This window comes from Giraffa tippelskirchi, chromosome 9 (genome assembly GCF_054371585.1).
Source record: "Giraffa tippelskirchi isolate mGirTip1 chromosome 9, T2T-mGirTip1v1.2.pri, whole genome shotgun sequence".
Classification (NCBI taxonomy): Eukaryota; Metazoa; Chordata; class Mammalia; order Artiodactyla; family Giraffidae; genus Giraffa; species Giraffa tippelskirchi.
In genome coordinates, this window is record NC_137283.1 from 154,691,578 (window position 1) to 154,712,459 (window position 20,882).

Here is a 20,882-nt window from a genome sequence, read left to right on the forward strand (position 1 = left end):
TGGGCTGAGAGTTGATATACTAGGTATATAAATGTTTAAATGGCCTATTCTTTAATGTTTAGTTTTCTGCTATAAAATCTATAAGATAAAAATTGGAAAAAGAATGAATTATTCCTAGTTCCTCTATCCAAACAAAGCCACTTTTAATATTTAGCTTTATTTCTTCCTGATATTTATTCTGCGCACATTTCAAAAAGAGTTATAAGCTTGATTTTGGAGGCTTTGCCAACTTTGATTTCTGCATGTTCTGAAATGTGTACTTCTTACTAAAAGCAACATCAAGAAGATCCAGGATGTATGAACAATATATATCATAGAAAAGTAATATATGTAACCATATGGGAAGGAAGAAAGCAACTTTTTCAAGGAAAAACTTTAAATGTAGTAGAGTCGTGAATAGTGCAAATTGCGATAGGAAGATCTTGTCAAATGTTATAGAACTTAAATTTTTAAATACCGAGAAAGTAACTGCCAAATGAATATTGCAGAGCCGCTTCATTAGTCTTTTTTTCTCCTCCTGTCTATCAGATATTCGATTCCAGTGGCAGCCATGGATTTTCCGGAACTCAGCTACCTCAAAGCTCCAATAACTCCAGTGAGGTAAGTGTGGTTGTAGATGGCAGCCGTCTTATTTTCCTTGGATGACAGAAATGCTGAGTCAAGTGGAGGATCCTGGTTCAGAATCTTTACCTGAACCTGTTGAAAATAAATTTGGAACTCAAATGGTACTGAGTAGATATTTTCAGAATGCCAATTATTTTTGAAGATATCTTAAACTCATGATAACTCCATCTTCAAAGTGGTATCAGTCAGTTCAGCCGCTCAGTTGTGTCCGACTCTTTGCGACCCCATGGACTGCAGCACGCCAAGCCTCCCTGTCCATCTCCACCTCCCGGAGCTTTCTCAAACTCATGTCCATCGAGTCAATGATGCCATCCAACCATCTTATCCTCTGTCGTCCCCTTCTCCTCCCTCTCCAATCTTTCCCAGCATCAGGGCCTTTTCCAATGAGTCAGTTCTTCGCATCAGGTGGCCAAAGTATTGGTGTTTCAGCTTCAGCATCAGTCCTTCCAATGAATATAGCTAGACTGAAGTCAGAATAGCGACTTTGATTTATTTATCCCTATTCCTTGGGTAGTACTTACTGTCATTAGAGAGATTAGTGAATCCAAACGTGCGTTTTCCTCTCCGAGTGTCAGGGGTCTTCACACACACAGTACTTCCTGCCATGAATCAGCAGCCTTTGGTGCCCTCAGTAGAGCTGAGACTAGGGTGGCTGTCTAGTCCCTAGGACAGTTTCTGACTAAGCGAAACCTCAGAACCATTGCTGGATGGAATTCTGGGGAGGGTGAAGGTGGTTTGGGTGAGCTCACGCCTCTTGTTTGTGTCTTTCAAATCCACACCTTCCAATTAAAGCTGTCTTCCGTGTTCCGTGTTACTGTTTCTCTTATCTTCTTCTTCACTAAATCATTGTATCTTGGGGTTTAAGTCCAATAAACCTCTAAACTATTTGTTGAGGCTAAAACCTGATTTTAAGGGCTTGAACACAATTTAATGTGCTTTGACAGAAGTAGGCAATATTACATAACAGATTAATTGGGATAATTCAGTGAATTGGCGATAGTTTGAAAGATCTGAGGAATGGTGGAGTGTTTAGACCCTGTGATGGGTCTGGAGAGAGGTAAATGAGGAAATTTCTGGTGATCTTAAAATATACGCCATAGACAGCCACCTCTTCTGCCTCTATGGGAAGTTGACCCAACTGTGGGTAGAGCAGGGGCTCAGTTCCATGGTTATTGTTGAACCATCCTTCATGGTTAAGCCCTGCCCAAGGTGTCCTGAAATGGGGTAGAGAACCTCTGCTCAAAACCCTGCCCTCACCTCCCATACTCACAGGGCAGGGGCTGCCAGAGGGCAGGTCAAGTGAGCTAGGGTGGCTATACCAGGAGGCCAGGTCATGGGCATTGCTCCTAGCTGGTCTCCTTTTGCCACGTGTGTGCTAAGTCACTTCAGTCATGTCTGATTCTTTGTGACCCTGTGGACTGTAGCCCACCAGGCTTCTCTGTACATGGGATTCTCCAGGCAAGAATTCTGGAGTGGGTTGCCATGCCCTCTTCTAGGGGATCTTCCTGACCCAGGGATCGAACCCACAATCTCTTACATCTCCTGCATTGGCAGATGGGTCCTTTACCACTAGTGCCACCTGATTTGACTAAGTAGAACTCTGAGGCAGCCAAATCCAAACCTTCCTTTTTATAAACCGTACCATCAAAATTGTAGACTTTTCATAATAGATAATTTCCATTCTCTGCCCTGTTATTTCTATATACACTCAGAGCTTTTTTCAAAATCCGGATCAAATTAAATAGTCTACCAGAGATTTTACTTGATTAAAAAAATTATTTGTTTGCAAGAAGTCTGACACGACTTAGTGACTGAACAGCAACAGCAACAAATTATTATTTGCTTGCTTCTTATTATCTGTTACTGTTAGTCATCCCACCAATTATACATGTCATATCTCCCAGGCAAGTTTATAACTAGGACCCTTGATTATGTGTTGGGCTTCCCTGGTGGCTCAGCTGGTAAAGAATCCCCTTGTGATGTGGGAGACCTGGGTTCGATCCCTGGGTTGGGAAGATCCAACTGGAGAAGGGAAAGGCTACCCACTCCTGTATTCTTGGGCTTCCCTGGTGGCTCAGATGGTAAAGAATCCACCTGCAATGCGGGAGACCTGGGTTTGATCCCTGAGTTGGGAAGATCCCCTGGAGAAGGGAAAGGCTACCCACTCCAGTATTCTGGCCTGGAGAATTCCATGGACTGTAGTCCATGGAGTCGCAAAGAGGCAGACAGGACTGAGCTGCTTTCACTTTCACTTGATTATGTGTATATTCTTAACCCATGACTCAACAGCTAAGGATATAGTATTGCTTAATAAATTTGCTTATTACTTGTCTGTATTAGATGTAGCCCTTTAATGGTTGAGAAGAACTGTTTGATCTGCAATAAAAACCACGTGGTTTTAAGGTCATATCTTTTCCAGCATTGTGATAATTTAAATTTCCTACTTTGAAAGTTTAGAAATTGTATCATCAAAACACTTTCTATTAACAGGACTTAAGTTGGACACTGAAAATAAATTTTGCTAGTCATTAATGATCAGAATTAAGCTTAGTGCTTATTTAAATTGGGCTCAAATGGCCAAATCATCTTCTTGTGATTGAATTAACAAATCCCATTGGTTCTGTAATCAGTTAAAGTATTATTGCATTTGTTATTATTTTTTGAAAAGCATATGTATTTAAACATTTATCCCTATTTGTTTTAACTAAACATTGCTTCTGGATAGCAACACTGAAGAAATTCCTTCGACATAGAAGGCTATTTTAATGGCGTGGCAATCTTTTCTGTCCTGTAGTACTCAGATAACTAGGTTTAAATTGAGTAGCAGATAGAATGAAGGGTATTTGATTTTTTTATATCTCTGGGAACTTAAGATTCTGCCTGTAGCTGGTTGAATAATTAATATTTCATTCCACTAGTTTTTTTTTCTGCTACTCATTCTTGGAGAATATTTATAACTTGCACAAACCATCTATTTGTAAATAGTGTGTTATGTCCATTAGCATAACACAGAAAGGCAGTCATTCCTGAGTGTTGGGAGGGAGGAGGGGTCATGAGTATTTAAAAATATTCCATTCTAATCAGTGCATCGTGTAACAGTCCAACAGTGAGTCACCCTAATTTGAAATCTGTTAATATTGGAATCCAGCCAGTCTTATTTGAGCGGTTTTTTTAAAGGACACTTTGGCCAGCCAAAAAAGCGAAAGCTTTTCATAGGGTACTTCTTGGTGAGTAATAATACGTCTCAGTCAGAGTTTGAAGGGATGTGTTTGTTATGGAGATAGTGACAACAAATCCCCCGCTGAGGCTCTGGAAGGGAGCTACCCCAGAAGCATCATTGCAGATACCCTGGCACCCTGGGCCTTGGCTCTCGCTCCTGGAAAATTGGCTTGGGGTGTCCCAACTTTCTGTGGCAGCGAGTGAATGAAGTATTGTCACACTAGTCCTTAGCTCCAAACTGGGGGAAAAAAAAATGATAATTTTTTTTTTTTAATGGAAACTATGAATGAAACTGCTTACTCTTGACCGTCACTCTGGTCTGTTTAAATAGAACATTTAGTCTGGAACCCTACATAACAGACGTACGTGCACAGATGGATGGTACATAGATAGGCCTTTGTTTCCCTTTCATATCAACTGATGTTTGGGCATCCACCCAAGAAGGAAATGAACACCTCCTCCTCTGTGACATTTTGCTGCTGTTAAGACAGCCAAGAGCATGGCAAGCCTTTTGTGTGCTTCCCTCATCTCACTTGCTAATAGACCTTCCTTTTATCAGCAACTGTGGTATGGGCCCGTTTTGTGACGGCCAGATTGTGATTTTGCTACTCACTTCCCTTCAGTGATCCAAGTAGTAATTACGAGCCATTTGATCCAAAAGCATCTGCTGTGAGAGCCCACGGAGTTTCAATTTTCTCTCCTTGAGGCACATTGAGCAGAAGTAATTTGACATGTGCTTTCAAGGCCATTAATGTGATGGTAATAAGAAATGCTTCTGTAGAAGCTGCCCTACCTGGAGGGTGGAAGTGATTTGCACACCTTAACGGAAGTGGCCGTGGCTGCAGTTCAGTGATGTTACCGTTTGGTGGATGGCCACTCAGCACCGGACCACAGGTTGGCCTGGGCACCAATAGTCACCACGGTTCCTCTGGGTTTTAGAGCAAGGACTGATTCTCATGTGGTTCTTTACAGTGGCCATTGTTGAATTATGGTGGTCAAGCCTTTGTTCAGTCGTGTCTGACTCTTTGTGACCCCATGGACTGCAGCCTAGCTTGCCAGCCCTCTCTCACCATCTCCCGAAGTTTGCCCAAGTTCATGTCCATTGCATCAGTGATGCCATCCAGCCATGTCATCCTCTGTCACCCCCTTCTCCTCCTGCCTTCAGTACTTCCCAGCATCAGGGACTTCTCCAACAAGTCAACTCTTGGCATCAGGTGGCCAAAGTATTGGAGCTTTAGCTTCAGCATCAGTCCTTCCAATGAGTGTTCAGGGTTGATTTCTCTTAAGATTGACTGCTTTGATCTCCTTGCTGTCCAGGGAACTTTCAGGAGTCTTCTCCAGCACCACAGTTCGAAGGCATCAATTCTTTGGTGCTCTGTCTTCTTTACCGTCCAACTCTCACAACCGTACATGACCACTGGGAAGTCCGTAGCCTTGACCATACAGACCTGTGTCAGCAGAATAATGTCTCTGCTTTTCAGCATACTGTCTAGGTTTGTGACTGCTTTCATGCCTAGAAGCAGTCGTCTTCTGACTTGATGGCTGCAGTCACCATCCACGGTGATTTGACTTGACTTGATTTACTGGTCATGCCTGCTGCTGCTGCTAAGTCACTTCAGTCGTGTCCGACTCTGTGCGACCCCATAGACGGCAGCCCACCAGGCTCCCCTGTCCCTGGGATTCTCCAGGCAAGAATACTTAGTATGGTATAATTCCATAATCCACACCGAACTTCAAAAGCGATCTTGTACATTGTTGATGGCCCTTTACAGTTTGTGTAGTCCCTTCAAATGCCCTTTCTCATGCCCGTCTCCTGATTTCTCTGTGGGACTGGTGTGCTTCAGCCCCTTGTAAAGGTGAAGAAATTGAAGCCCAGAGACATGAGCTAATCAGCCCTGGCAAGGCTTGGATTTGACCCAGATTGTCTGTCTGTTGTATTTTTGCTGGTTTGTTTGTCTTCTCCAAGAACTGGAAACCTTGAACTGGCTGACTGGAAACTAATTTTGTGGGGAGGGAGGGATGGAGTGAGTGAAGGGGTGTGTGATAGTCTTGACAGGGGTAGCCAGCCAAGGACTTCTGGGTTGGGGTTTAAAAGATTAACCTAGCATCTTTAAGGGTAAGCAGAGAAAAGGGTTTTCCAGACACGTCAACTTGCTGGGTTTATTTTCATGATTCTCTATTCCTTTTATGATAAAGAAGGTAAGAGAATATCTTATCTGACTCACTGAAAATGAAGCATGTGATTTCAGTGTGGATAACATTGACCCTTAAGAGGATCAATCCAGTTTTTTTTTTCCCCAAGTGGGCAAATCTTCCAACAGCCTAGGAGATGTATAAGCACCAATTAGTCTTTTCTTTCTCTAGTTCTAATTAATGAATCACTTCTACATCCTTGGTACTCCTTTTGAATAGCCGTATTTCACGTTTTTTTCATTGCTTATACTTCTGGGCTGTGTGTGTGTCATGCATAGGAAAAAAACTACACGTAAATTTTCACTCTAGGATCTCTTAAGAGAATCTGAACCTTCCCTAGCCTTGGTGTTGATAGACCTCTTCTCTGTCCATTTAGTTGACTTTAGGTCAACAGTGTAGACTCAGGAAATGATTCCTCAGAGCACATGTAGGCACAAAACCTTGTTTAATTAAATAGACTATGAATGTTTCTTTTGTCCTTCATCGTATCTTCTCATTTGCCTGCATAGTTTTCTCTAGCCTAGAACTTCTCCATAGTAATCCTCTTTTAGTTTTTCTTCTTGAAACTTTAGGGAGGATTAAGAACTTAACGCTGTGGAAATAGATTCTGCATAAGATAATGAAAATGGGCAGCTCTTACCCTACAAGCCCATACATGACTGAATTTCTCATTGCATCCAGTTCAACACCCATGGATTAGATGTGTTCTGGGTGCAGGATACAGTGTGTGAAGGGCTGAAGGATACACTGTATGAAGGGCTGAAGGGTCACTGTGAAGGGCTGAAGGGTACACTGTATGAAGGGCTGAAGGGTCACTGTGAAGGGCTGAAGGACACACGTGTGTGAAGGGCTGAAGGGTACACTGTATTCTGGGTGCAGGATGCCCTGTGTGAAGGGCTGAAGGGTACACTGTGTGAAGGGCTGAAGGATACACTGTGTGAAGGGCTGAAGGACACACTGTGTGAAGGGCTGAAGGGTACACTGTGAAGGGCTGAAGGATACACTGTGTGAAGGGCTGAAGGACACACTGTGTGAAGGGCTGAAGGGTACACTGTGTTCTGGATGCAGGATGCCCTATGTGAAGGGCTGAAGGGTCACTGTGTTCTGAGTGCAGGATGCACTGTGTGAAGGGCTGAAGGACACACTGTGTGAAGGGCTGAAGGGTACACTGTGTTCTGAGTGCAGGATGCCCTGTGTGAAGGGCTGAAGGGTCACTGTGTTCTGAGTGCAGGATGCACTGTGTGAAGGGCTGAAGGACGCACTGTGTGAAGGGCTGAAGGGTACACTGTGTTCTGGATGCAGGATGCCCTATGTGAAGGGCTGAAGGGTCACTGTGTTCTGAGTGCAGGATGCACTGTGTGAAGGGCTGAAGGACACACTGTGAAGGGCTGAAGGGTCACTGTGTTCTGAGTGCAGGACGCCCTGTGTGAAGGGCTGAAGGAGACTGAGAATGAGAAAGACAGTGCCTCAATGTCATTCATTCATCTCAGCACCTGGGGGACCTGGGAACAGCCTGGAAATGACTACCAAGTGGGCTGGACTTTGCTACAGGGACATCAAAGTGTAGACACATCTAACTGAGTGGAGTTGCGGTTGGGGGTCGGGAGAGGGCAGGGGAGACTTCCTAAGAAAGAGGGTGGCATTTGAAATAAGGTTGAAAGATAATGTGAATTCAGGACAGGAGCTCTAGGGAGGGTAAAGCAGGTGAAAGAAGCGGAGGTGACCGGGTCTGGAGGCAGAAGAGTGCTGTTACCGTGTGGGGAGTCGGGGGAGCCGGAACGTGGTGCGCCTCAGACAGTTGGCCCGTGTCCGTTTTGCGAGAGGTGACTAACTGCCAGGCTGATGTTTCTATAGAGCAGTGGTAGGGAGCCCAGGCTCACACAGGGTTCCAGGGTTCAGATTCCCACAGTACGACAATCGCAGCTCGCTGTGGGAGCTGGGGCAAGTTTCTAGAATTTTCTGAGCCCCATTCTTTTCGCTGTTAGAGGGTCGGGACAGCGCCTGCCTCAGAGGGCTGAGTGGTGAGTGAACTGGCGAGGAGTCGTGAGGTCTCTCTGGGTTGAGGAGAGGGTAGTTGTGGGTTTGTATTCCCCATGTCCCTCCCCCGGCTTGTCCATCCTCCGTCACGTTTCTCCCGTTCTGCTCTGAAAGTACAGCCCTGAATTGCTTTGCAGCAGCAGTCTGGATGCTCTGACTTCCCCTCGTCCTGGCTCTCTGTGGTTCCTTACTCCACAGTGACCTCTGCCGGGGTTTTGGTTTGATTCTGAGCGAGCGGAGTTTGAGAGACGGGGCCTGTGCCTTTAAGCCCGTACCTGCTTATTGCTGATGCACCTGGCTGAAATTGCTGCTCAGGTGGACAGAGGTGCCTGAGGTTTAACCTGAGAAGAAAATGGGACTCACGTGAGATGGGACCCTGCAGGGAACACTGGGGTCCATGCTGGTTGCCTGAGTCCTTGGCTCCAGACCTCTGCTTCTCTCTCATTCTGTCTTTTTCTTTGGCAAGTGTGGTTCATGTGCATTCTGGGCTGTGATCATCTTTCCAGGAAAATGTACAGGAAGTGACAGAGCCAGAAATGCCACTTCAAAGATGAGCACCACATTTAAAAAGACAACACAGGAAGATTGATTCTTCCCTTTCTTTGCCTAAACCTGTTTTTTTAATATATATATATATATATATTTGTTTACTGTGCGTATTCTAGTATTTTAATCCTATGGTATAGGGGAATCTTGGAGAAAGGCGTGGCAACCCACTTCAGTATTCTTACCTGGAGAAACCCATGGACAGAGGAGCCTGGTGGGAGGTAGTCCATGGGGTTGTGAAGAGTCTGACATGACTGAAGCGACTTAGCATATAGGGGAATCGTGTGTGTGTGTGTGCGCACGCGTGTTTTTTAAATGCATGAAATTCAGAGTAAAAAACCTGTCAGTGACAACTCTCATGTATGATAGGTGGGGTATACATGATGTGTTGATGAATCCGTGTGTAACATTTTCTGGTGTGTGAGGTGTTTTCACGTATTTGATCTCTTTTGTTCACAAAGTTTGTAGTATTGATTGGTAACCTTAAGCAATTGTGTTGTATTAGTGACATCCCTGTTTACAAAATAGGAGGTGAGGTTGAGCACAGGGAATGTCCTGTCCTACTGCGTGTTAAGTGGTGGGACTTGAACCTCCGTCTTGTGATTTCAAATCCTTAAGTCTTGTCTTTACCACCAGACTAATATGAGAGCCTAACCAGAGGGGGACGCTTCTGAGTTGCTTAATATGTAATGTTAACTATTTTTATTTATAAATCATAGAAGAACATATTAGCTTGAGGTCACGGAGTTACTGTGAGGGTGAAGTTTAGGAAACAAAAATCCCTTGGGAAAAGCTTCTGAAACATGGTATGTTTGGGGATAGTTTCTGAATGAGTGTCTAGCTGAAGATGGAAAAAACAGTCCAGGATTAGGGGGTAATTTTTAAAAACAAGTAGAAATAAGAGAAGAGAAACATACTTGGATTAAGTTAAATGGAGTTCATGGTTAGTATGCAGGCAGGCGTCATAGGCCATAGCCGAGAGTGTATCTGAAATTCACTGGGATCGTGGCTTAGACATAGACTTCATGGAGTTCCTGGTCATCTGGACGGTTCTAGAGCAGTAAGCGTGGATACTGAGCAGCCCTTCATCAACTGCATTGTGCTAACTTGGGCTAAGAGGCAAAATGACTAGAACTCGGGAAGAGGAGTTGATTGACTTCAGTCAGCCTCCCAGGGCGTCAGTTGCATGTGGGTTAAACAAATGAGGAAACTCCAGGCTTGTCTGCCCCAGAGGGTCGTGAGAAGCCCTAGATATGAGGAGTGCAAAAGTGCTAACTCTCAATTCAGGGGGCATTTTCCCATAGCTTCCCTCATTTGCTTGTCAAGCACACCCTTTCTTTTGGGATCCCCAAACAGGTGGATGACCTGCTACACTTATACGGGTCAGCAGTGGATGGCGTTCCCCGAGACGGCGCGTGGGAGGGCCAGGTTGATGTTCACTTTCAGGATCATCAAGCCGTGACTGTGATGATCAAGCCGGAAACCAGAGTAGAAGATATTCTGACTCTGGCCTGCAAGGTAGTGGATTTTGCTGTAGAAATATCCTTCTGAATGGGAATAATCAATAATTAATGTTGCCCTCCTATGCCTGCTTAATTTGTGTGTTTAAGACCTCACTTTCTACAGGAAGGAACACATTTGTTAATTAACACATTAATTATAGCATTTTCTTTCTCCATGTTTTAGAAGAATAGGTTGTCACAGCTCGATGCCATCATGAAGAACTTGAGCTATCTTACTGAAATTCTATATATATACCTTTATATCTGGGATAATTATGAAGTCTCTTGTTATTTAAGGTACTTATAGATGGTATTCTGTGAGAAAGTGGCATAAACTTTGCAGTGGTTTGATTTGATGCTAGTTTTATCAAGTTTCTCCAGATTAAATGAGTCACTCAATACCACTCACACTTGTTTCATGGAGATTGTTATGAGATGGTGTTTTATTCATTATTCAAACGGTTTTATTTCTGAAAAGAAAGTTTATGATATATTTATGAGAGCCCTCTGAGATCCATGAAACAGACTCAGCAGACCACCAGATGGCGCAGTAGAGCTGAAATATTTTTAAGTTTTCAGAGAAAATGCAAACATACGAAATGGTTAAAAAAAAAATGTCGAGTTTGGTAGCTCTTTACCTCAAATGCTTATTAGATAATCTTTCATTTTTGTCCTCCTTTTTCACTTTGAGTTACGCCTTAGGATTCCAGATATTTTTATATGCAGCTTATACTGTAAATGAATTTAATTTTCTTTTGCTCCATTATGTCAGCTGATTATTTAGGCAGTCAATAGTATTATTCAATAGCAATAATATCAAGTTGGTAAATATTCTGATAGAGGAGGTCAGACGTAGTGGGTGAATTAGATCCAGTTAGAACACAGACTTGAGATAATTTCTCATTGTTGAAAATGTGTCTGAGACAGAATGTGTGGGTGTATATATATATGTGTGTGTGTGTGTATAATTTATATATACCTTTTCCTTGTGAAAAATGGTTGTTGGAATAGTAAATTCGTAATTCTGAAGTCTGCAGAATATGAAATGGTTGACATTTCATTAATTACTTTAGTAACAGGAAACAATTTAAATTTAGGTACTACCTGTCTATTAAAAGAGAGCAGTTCGGATGATGAGGTATATTCTGTTGCCAGATATCTACCACCATAATTTCTTCAAAATACATCTCTTGCTTTTAGTGATAAGTGGTATCATTTAGAGAAAACCTTCTTAAAAATAATTTCCGTTTTTTCTTTTTCGCACACTGAAACTTGAGCTCTTGTATATATTTAAACCCAGAAAATTATAGAAGATATTTTTAAAAGAAATTTCCACTTTGACTTTTAGTGAACAATGGTGCATTTAGAAAGAACATTTAACTTCTGAATAGCTGTCTTTCTCTCGCTAGATGAGGCAGTTGGAACCCAGCCATTATGGCCTACAACTTCGGAAGTTAGTGGACGAGAATGTTGAGTACTGTATTCCTGCACCATACGAATATATGCAGGAGCAGGTGAGTGTTCTTCAGCTTTGGTAAGGGACATCTGAAACCCATCCATGGCCCCTTAATTTAAAAAAAATGGTGACATTTGGGGGAAAAAATTCTGTTTAAATTGGCGTCTAGTTTGGAAACAATCAAAATAAATTTCCAAGATACTATGACTTCAGATCCTCTGATTTTGTGGGTCTTCCCTTTTGTAGGTTTATGATGAAATAGAAGTCTTTCCACTAAGCGTGTATGATGTGCAGCTGACAAAGACCGGGGGTGTGTCTGACTTCGGTAAGGAGGAGGAACGTGCTCCTCAGAGAACCATCTGGTCCAGTCTTGCCTGGTTTGCCTCAGTATCTTTGGACTTAATATTGTTTTCTTCCCATTTGCAGAAACTATGACAATAGATTCTCAGCTTCCTTTCTCTTCCTTCATTCCTTTTAATTTATATTAGCAGACTAAAAAGATATGTATTATTATTAGGGGGAAATGCCAAAACACTTAAGAGGAATGAATGTAAAAACTGAAGGGAAATTTGAAGTGATGGTGATAATAACAACGCAATGAGTTTATTGTGTGCTGGGCACAGTTCTTAGCTGATTAACGTATGATTCATGTAGCAGTTCTTTCGTCTCAGCGTCTTTGCTCTTAGCGCTTCACCTGCCTGAACTGCCCCCCGCATTTCCCCTCCCCGATTCCCTTCTTTCTGAGTGTGTAAATTCAACTTGTCCTTCAAGAACTGACTAAAAGTCGCACTTCCTTGAAGAAACCTTACTCGATTGCTTTAACTTCAGTTTAATAATTAAGGGTCAATATTATCCAAATCACTTCATAATATTTAATGCTTGCATTTCTGTTTGTGTTTAAACTTGGCTCTTTATAGCCTGTGCTCATATCTTAGAGTTCCTTCCTGTCTCTTGCTTTGTCTTCTTCCAGAGAAACTTGATAATTAGATGCTGGTGGTTGTGGTTTAGTCTGTAAGTCGAACCTGACTCTGTGATCCCATGCCAGTTAATGATCAATAGCTATCTCCATAGAAAGACAACTTCTTATTAGATATATTGATATAATTATTTTCCTTAAAGTGACACAACCTGATCATAATATGTTAAAAATGTCCTTTTTATGATTTGTTGGGTTTTTTTTTTTGGTACAATGATGTTCCTTGTTTCTAAATTCTATGGCATCTGTCTGGCCCCAGATGTTATGTTGGTTTTCCTCTCAAGGCCTCTGAGCATTTTGTCTATGTTTCTGTTGGTCTCACCCTACTCTCCAAGGTCTCCTTTGGTCAACCTTCTTTGCATTTGAATGACTGATGGGAGACACTTGACAAAATATTCTTTGGGTGACCATGATCTCCCAGGCTGTGCGTGAGGCACAGAAGAAGTAAGGGACATACCTTTCTTCCTGTTGTCAAAGAACTCCCAGGATTAAGGGAGCAAGACATGGAAACGTGTGTTCCCACCATGGAATCACAGATGAGGGCACTTTTGGAGGACAGAGGGAGACATTCGGAGAAGGGTCGTCTCACCTGGGTGTCCCATGTAGTCCTATTTAGGGCAAGCAGTATCCATTCAAGTATTTTTCTACCTATTCAAAGTGCCTAACCCCATACAGAGTTGTTTCTTAACAAATATTATATTGAAGTGAACTTAATTTATTTTAATAAGACTTTTTTGGTCTCAGTTTTTTTAAAAAAATTAAATTGTGGCAAAATACACATGATATAGGGCTTCCCTGGTGGCTCAGGTGATAAAGAATCTGCCTGCAATGTGGGAGGCTCAGCTTTGATCCCTGGGTTGGGAAGATCCCCTGGGGAAATGGCAAATAGATGAAGAAACAATGGAAACAGTGACAGAGTTAATTTTGGGGAGCTCCAAAATCAGTGCAGATGGGGACTGCAGCCATGAAATTAAAAGACGCTTGCTCCTTGGAAGAAAGGTATGACAAACCTAGACAGTGTATTAAAAATCAGAGACATCACTTCACTGACAAAGGTCCATCTAGTCAAAGCTACGGTTTTTCCAGTAGTCATGTATAGATGTGAGAGTTGGGCCCTAAAGAAGGGTGAGCAGCAAAGAGTTCATGCTTTCGATCCATGGTGCTGGAGAAGACTCTTGAGAGTTCTTTGGGTGGCAAGGAGATCAAACCAGTCAATTCGAAAGGAAATCAGTCCTGAATATTCATTGAAAGTACTGATGCTGAAGCTCCAATACTTTGGCCACTTGATGCAAAGCATCTACTTATTGCAAAAGATCCTGATGCTGGGAAAGATTGAAGGCAGGAGGAGAAGGGGTGACAGAGGATGTGATGGTTGGATGGCATCACTGAGTTTGAGCAAACTCCGGGAGATGGTAAAGGACAGGGAAGCCTGGCATGCTGGAGTCTGTGGAGTTGCAGAGTTGGACGTGACTTAATGACTGAAAAACAACAACACATAACATAATTTCCCTTCATAGCAATTGTTAAGACAGGTTAAAATGACAACTCAGCACCATTAAGTACATTCATACTGTTGTGCAACCATTAACACCACCTAGTTCCAGAACTGTTTTTATCTTGCAAAACCGGGACTCTTGTTAAACAGTAACTTCCCATACTCTCCTCTTCCACAGCCTCTGGCAACCAGCCTTTTATTTTCTGTCTCTTTAAATCTGACTGCTCTAGTACCTCGTAGGAGTGGAATCATGTAGTCCTTGTTGTATTGTGGCTGACTTTTTCATGTAGCATGATGTCCTAAACCTTTAGATCCGACACATTCCCCCTTTTCTGCCCCTCCTAGATATCTGTGCTTTCAAAATAGCTGTCATTTAGACTTTCTACATACCCTACTTATGTATAATGTCAGGAATACATAGATGGTCAAGGAAATACTGCCCGTTGACTTAGTGTCAGGAACTTAGACTTGTTTTCTCCTTTTATTTTCCTTCCTAGGGTTTGCAGTGACTGCGCAGGTGGACGAACATCAGCATCTCAGCCGCATCTTTATAAGTGACGTTCTCCCCGACGGCCTGGCTTATGGGGAAGGTCTGTGTGGCAGGCGGTATCTCTGTTCTCAGTTCTATGCAGTGCAGTCTGGCTAGTGAAATTTTCTCATGAGTTTGTCAGAAAGCAGTTCCTCCTAGAATTTTTTAAAAAGTAATTTTGAATGTAAAGGCATATGCATACACACACACATATGTATATGGGTATATAGCGATAGAGTTTGTGTGTATGGTTTTGGAAGAGACAATATATATACACAGAGTACCTGTGCATATGTCCGGGTAGATGGAGAAAGAGATGGTGAGAGCCAGCCAGGCAAACAGACACACCAAAGGTTATGTCCCAGCACATTGAACATCACCTAGAGGACTCATTAATTTGAGTGACTCTTAAACTATTTCTTCTAATGCTAGTCTTGAGAGCACTGAAATTTGTTATCAGTGGAATCAGATTACTACAGAGTTTGGCGCTATCTTTGAAGGTAGCAACAGAAGAGCCCCTGAGAGCATTAAGGGGGTTGAATTTGCAGTTGTCTTTCATCTTAAAATATTCCTCTCGGTCATCTCTCTCTCTTCTTCCTCTGTGTCCCCTTCCTCCTCCTCAGGGCTGAGAAAGGGCGATGAAATCATGACCTTAAATGGGGAAGCCGTGTCTGATCTTGACCTCAAGCAGATGGAGGCTCTGTTTTCTGAGAAGAGTGTTGGGCTCACTCTGATTGCCAGGCCACCGGACATAAAAGCGACTCTGTGTTCTTCCTGGTCAGACAGTGACCTGTTCTCCAGGGAACGGAAGGGTCTGCTGCCCCCTCCTAACCAGTCCCAACTTCTGGAGGAATTCCTGGATCACTTTAAAAAGGATACGGCAAATGGTAAGGTTCTGTTATTTCTGCCTTTCTTCACTGCTGGTATCACCAGATAATATTTTTAGGCTGTGTTTGCTTGCAAACTGAGATTATTTAGCTCTGTTCAAAGAATATTTTCTCATTTCTTAGGGGAAGAACACAGATGCCAAGCAAACCGATTTGATACAGAATTCCACATGTTTTAGTAATTATAGCTCTTTTAGTGAAAATAGAAAATAATTTTCGCACAAAGTAATATTCCTTAAAATTACAGTCTTAAAAAAAAATCACCCATGATATTTAGTATTGTAATTACTTGGTTATTCAGAGAGACAAAAGCCAATATAAATGCCAAAGTTGATTTTTCTGTTTAGTTGAGTGTAAGGCACAAGAATTTTGCAGTAATTTATTAGGTTTTAAGAACAGTTGATACAGTTCAGTTCTTTACCTCTTTTGTTGAGTACTACTTTTTTAATAAAAGTTTTGTAAAGGCCTGAAAATGAAAAATTGTATGCCAGTTTATTTTTTTAAAGGTGAGATTTCCATTTGAGGCAGTTATTTGAAGGTTTGACTTTCTGAGCCTGTTATTGGCGCACATTTCATGTTTTTACAGTTTGGTAAATGAGAGCCTCCAGCTCACTCTGAAAACCGTGGTTCCTTCTGTACCTGGGAGGGGGCCGGCCAAGCCCCCACAGCAGACTGAGCATGATAAGCACGTGAAGTAATTTTTATTCTTAATTACAATCATAACAGATTCCTAATGGAAATCTCTGCATGATCACCAAAAATGAATTAAAAAACACAAAAGTTGTTAAGATCAATTTAATTATAAAGCAGGTTTATTAGGTCATTTTGGTATTAAAACATCAGATGGTAAGATTTGTGATTCAATAAGGTATATACTGCCTTTTCCTCCTCTCTAGAGATTTTCCTCCAATTTAAAATGCCATTACAGTGACTGTTGGCATATAAAAGTCAGTGTCGTAAAGCCAAAAATATGATGGAACTAATTAATTACCTGGGTATAGTAGGGCCGCGATTCAGTCACCCTGGGCTGCTTTACAGGCCAGAGTGTTCCACACAAGACATCGTGTGTCCATTCGTTGGATTCATTATTCTTGAGGGATACATTCACTGCCTGTTATATCTCTGTGTATTTTATCATAATAAGAAATCACTCAGAGTCTATAACACTTCTGGTACTTGCAGGAATGAATTTCTACAGAAAGCAGCAAAAGAGGCCAAATTTGACTCCTTTTTTTTCCCCCCTAGCAGTTGAAAATCAAGCAGGTCAGTTAATCTTGTTTTTTTCACTTTTTTTTTTTTTTTTGGTGCAAGGATACAGCATAAGAGAAGGGCGTGGTTATGTTAGATGATCATTAAGTACCTGTCCTAGGGGCCCATTCTTATAGGCTACGGCTTTATAACTAAGGACACCCATGTCTGCACGTGCAGATGCCTTAGCTTAGTCAGACTGTTGTTGTTCAGTTGCTCAGTCATGTCCGACTCTTTGTAACCCCACAGACTGCAGCACGCCAGGCTTCCCTGTCCTTCCCCACCTCCCGGAGTTTGCTCAGACTCATGTCCATTGAGTCAGTGATGCCATCCAACCATCTCATCCTCTGTGACCCTCCCCTTCTCCCGCCTTCATCTTTCCCAGCATCAGGGTCTTTTCCAATGAGTTGGCTTTTCACATCAGGTACCAAAGTATTGAAACTTCAGCATCAGTCCTTCCAGTGAATATCCAGACTGTGGCAGTGCTTTTCCACTCTGGTCTTGCCACAGGTGCCCCTGCGGCTGCAGTGTATACCTCTTCTTATCCTTCCTTGGATGGTTTATTACCACCCTGGTTTCCTGGTAAGACTGTGCTCTGTGGGGCTGAGACAGCTTCTCCCCCGGGATTCACTGTCTGTCCCCCCACTGCACCACAGTAACGTGCTTGTGTTGGAAACCAAACAGCCACGAGGGACTGCTTTCCCAAAGGCTTAGCAAATATGGAATTTATTTACTCCCCCCCATCAATTTCTGATTTTTTTTTTAATTGAATTGTAGTGATTTACAATACTGTGTTGGTCTCAGGTGTACAGCAGAGTGACTCAGTTATATACATATATACCTTCTTTTTCATGTTCTTTTCCTTTATGGTTTATCACAGGATGTTGAGTATAGCTCCCTGAGCTATCCAGTAGGACCTTGTTGATTATCCGTCCTAGGTATGGTAGTTGGCATCTGCTAATCCCAGACTCCCAATCTCCTCCACCACCCTTCCCCCTTGGTTTATTGTCTTTTCTTGAAGTAGTTGTGTAGCCTGTGAAGGAAGTTAAATGCCTGTGAGTGAATAACTCCAAGGGAAGCCCCATCTGGGCTTGAGTTTGGGCTTGCCCTTGACGGGTTGTGTGACCTTGGGGGCAGCGCTCAGCCAGGGAGGCGTGGACGTCGGTGGATGACACCCCAGCCTCCCTGTCCCCTGCTGAGATGGTTCTGGGGTGCGCCCCACAGTTCTTCCAGGTGCAAGGGAAGTCAGTTTCTCATTTCACGCCTTTCACATGCTTTCTGCCCTCTGGTCTTGCCAGCCTCAGCCCCTCGCTTGGGCTTTCTGGGATCACTTTCTAGATAAATTTCTGTACCCACAACTTGGCTTGGGCTCTGCGTCTGGGGGAGCTCAAATGAGGACACTGAACCTGGGTGCCTCATCTGGAGGACGAGGCTTATCTCGGCCCAGCGGGGCTGCCGTGAGCTTGAGCCAGTCTGAGCCTCTGCACCTCCAGCCCGGCTCCTTTGGGGCAGGAAGTCTGAACACGGGGTCTCCCATCCCCTTCCCCCGTGAGGACGCTGTCTCATTACAGGTTACCTTGACTTGCCTTGGTGATGAATTAGGAAACAGTAGTCCCACTTTTTATGCTTGATTTTTTAAATTGCACACATAAAGTAATTTAAATGATTTGAAAAACAATTTTTCGTACAACTTTGAGTGTTACTGAAGAGTGGTCATTTCAGAGTCTGCCTTTCCCTAAATTCCGCTTGCTGCCAGCATTGCCTGGCAGCCTGGCACTCAAAGGAAACTCGGTTTTGTTTCCCCAAGAAACCAGTCTTTTGCTTGTTAATAAAAACCACATAGTGGGCTCTCTGGAAGGGAAGACCTGCCTTTGTTTTTGTTAATGGAAACTGAAAGAGCATCAGAAAGTGGAGGAAGAAGACTCCCTAAGCAACTGTTCTGGGCATATTTTAACTGTCTGGGCTGAATATTCACTGAACCCTACTGGGTGCTTGAAATATGGGAGGCCCTGGGGTAAGTGACGTGAATTCAGAACTTTCTGTCTACTTTTGGTGTGATTAAGGTATCCAGACCAGGAAATCTATTTACTAAATTTAGCTTTAGTCTCTTGATCAGGTTTGAGCTGGGGAAAAAAACACACACACACACAGACACAGACACACACACACACACACAGACACTTTATACACACACAGACACAGACACATACACACAGACACACACACACCCTTCCCAAGTGGCGCTAGTTGTAAAGAACCTGCCTTGCAATGCAGGGCACATATGAGATGTAGGTTTGATCCCTGGGTTGGGAATATTTCCTTGGAGGAGGGCATGGCAACCCACTCCAGTATTCTTGCCTGGAGAATCCCATGGACAGAGGAGCCTGGCGGGCTACAGTCCATAGGGTTGCACAGAGCTGGACATGACTGAAGTGACTTAGTATGCACGCCTATATCTATATCTATGTCTATATCTATATGAGAAACTGTCCTATGAAGTTGAGGAATAATAGTTTCTGTTCAGGTTTCTTGCCTTTCTAGAAAAGAAGCATCCTGGTGGCCTTCTTGAGACTCATGATGTGTATAGTGTTTAGGGAAGTGGTTCTCAGACTTCACAGTGTTTAAGCCTCACTTGAAGAACTTGTGGAAATTCAAATTCCTGGGTCCTGTGGCCAGAGAGCCCCCTTCAGGCAGTCTGGGGTAGTGCCGGCTTCATCATGGACCAGGGCTCGCTCACACTGCCAAGGCCAGTGGCCTGAAGGAGGTGGTCTGCTCCCCAGCAGTACGACCCCCTCCTTTCCTGAACCCTTCTGTGCCAAGGTCTTAGGATTAAATGACATAAATGTACATAAAGTTCCCAGCAAATGACTGCATTTGTACCTGTGTGTTGGTATTCTCTCATTCAGGGATCCCGTGCCCCCAGCCCCGACCCGGTCCTCAGCGCACTCAGGAGGCGGCAGACTGGTTTATTAGTTCCCCTTATTGGGTCTCAGCCCATCCTTGGGAGACAGTCCCATCAGCGGATTGATACACTGAGAAGTAGAGGACTTCCATCAGTCACCGGCTTTGCTGTGATATCCCCATGAGGCTGTGAAGAGTGGAACGGGCAGGGATACCCCAGGAAGTGTTGGGTGCTCAGTACTAAGTTCCTTTGTATCCTTAGGGTTGAATGACCGTTTGATTCCTGCCTGTAAGGGTTTGAATTTTGTTCTAATTATCCATGGTAGAGGGAGAGAGAGAGAGAAGAAATGTCTAGAGGCTGTGTTTGACTTGAGCAGTTATGTCATCTGGAAAGAGTTTTTATACAGAGAATTAGTTTTACCGCTGGAATTCCCCGGAGAAGTCAGTGTTATTTTTGAGCCAACAAGGCCACCATTGAAGTCATCGGACGTGCCAGCCCTGTTGATACTGGGTTCCTGTTATTGCTGTTTTTGATTTATATTGAAAAGTCCTTTTTCCAGTGTATGCCATCTTTTGAAACATTTCAATAGCTTCTAAGAGTGTCTCATTGGGCATAGACTTCCTGAACAAAGTCTTTATGTAAACATTGAACTTGATGTGGCATTCATGTATTCTCCTTCTGTAAACAGCTGCTCATACCACCTCATTAGGGTTGGGGTATATTTAACAGGAGACAAAATAGAAAAGACCTATGTTCCTGCTTCCATGTAGATAATGTCAACCCAGCCAATGCTTCTCACAGGATGATGAAGGTAATTGCAGCCTGAGGCTCGTTTTTTTTTTAATTCCCCACCCCACTTTGAATCAGTCTCTTTCTAAATTGCTATATAAGTAGTGTAGACTGTCAAGCTACCAGAAGCTACTTAGATGCAAATTTGCTGTTTGGAATGAATTGCCCCTGGGAATGTATGTGTATCCGTTCTACAGCTTTCCACCAGGGGAAGAATTACAGAGCCAGCTCTGATGTGGCAAACCGGCTTATTTCCTGTTTATGAGAGTGAGGGCATTTCGGCTTCCATAGCCTGGTTTAGGATGACTAACAACATTGAGCTCAGAAAATGCCCTGTTTGTGTGTGAAAATACTATTACCGAGTCTGTCTGGCTGACACCCCAGACCCCCAGATGTCAAAACATACTCAAGTTTCTAAAGATGGTAGGTGCATGTAAAAAGTTTTTAAAAAATCTGAGTGGGAAATACTGATTTTACCA

The 20,882-nt window shown here is 43.1% G+C and overlaps 1 protein-coding gene across 42 annotated transcripts in view; it reads left to right on the plus strand.

The window, feature by feature from the left end:
* The window catches only part of TIAM2 (TIAM Rac1 associated GEF 2), a 230,158-nt gene that overhangs the window by 147,770 nt on the left and 61,506 nt on the right, over window positions 1–20,882 (plus strand). For 14 of the 42 annotated variants that reach the window (XM_081529179.1, XM_081529184.1, XM_081529183.1 and 11 more), the window contains 6 exons: window positions 529–600; window positions 9,976–10,137; window positions 11,531–11,635; window positions 11,824–11,902; window positions 14,546–14,638; window positions 15,201–15,464. In XM_081529179.1, coding sequence (XP_081385305.1) covers window positions 529–600; window positions 9,976–10,137; window positions 11,531–11,635; window positions 11,824–11,902; window positions 14,546–14,638; window positions 15,201–15,464 — 775 coding nt within the window. Of the gene's footprint in view, window positions 1–528; window positions 601–9,975; window positions 10,138–11,530; window positions 11,636–11,823; window positions 11,903–14,545; window positions 14,639–15,200; window positions 15,501–16,050; window positions 16,159–16,646; window positions 16,728–20,882 lie in introns of those variants that run through there. The other 28 variants (XM_081529197.1, XM_081529202.1, XM_081529199.1 and 25 more) reach the window with 5 other exon arrangements.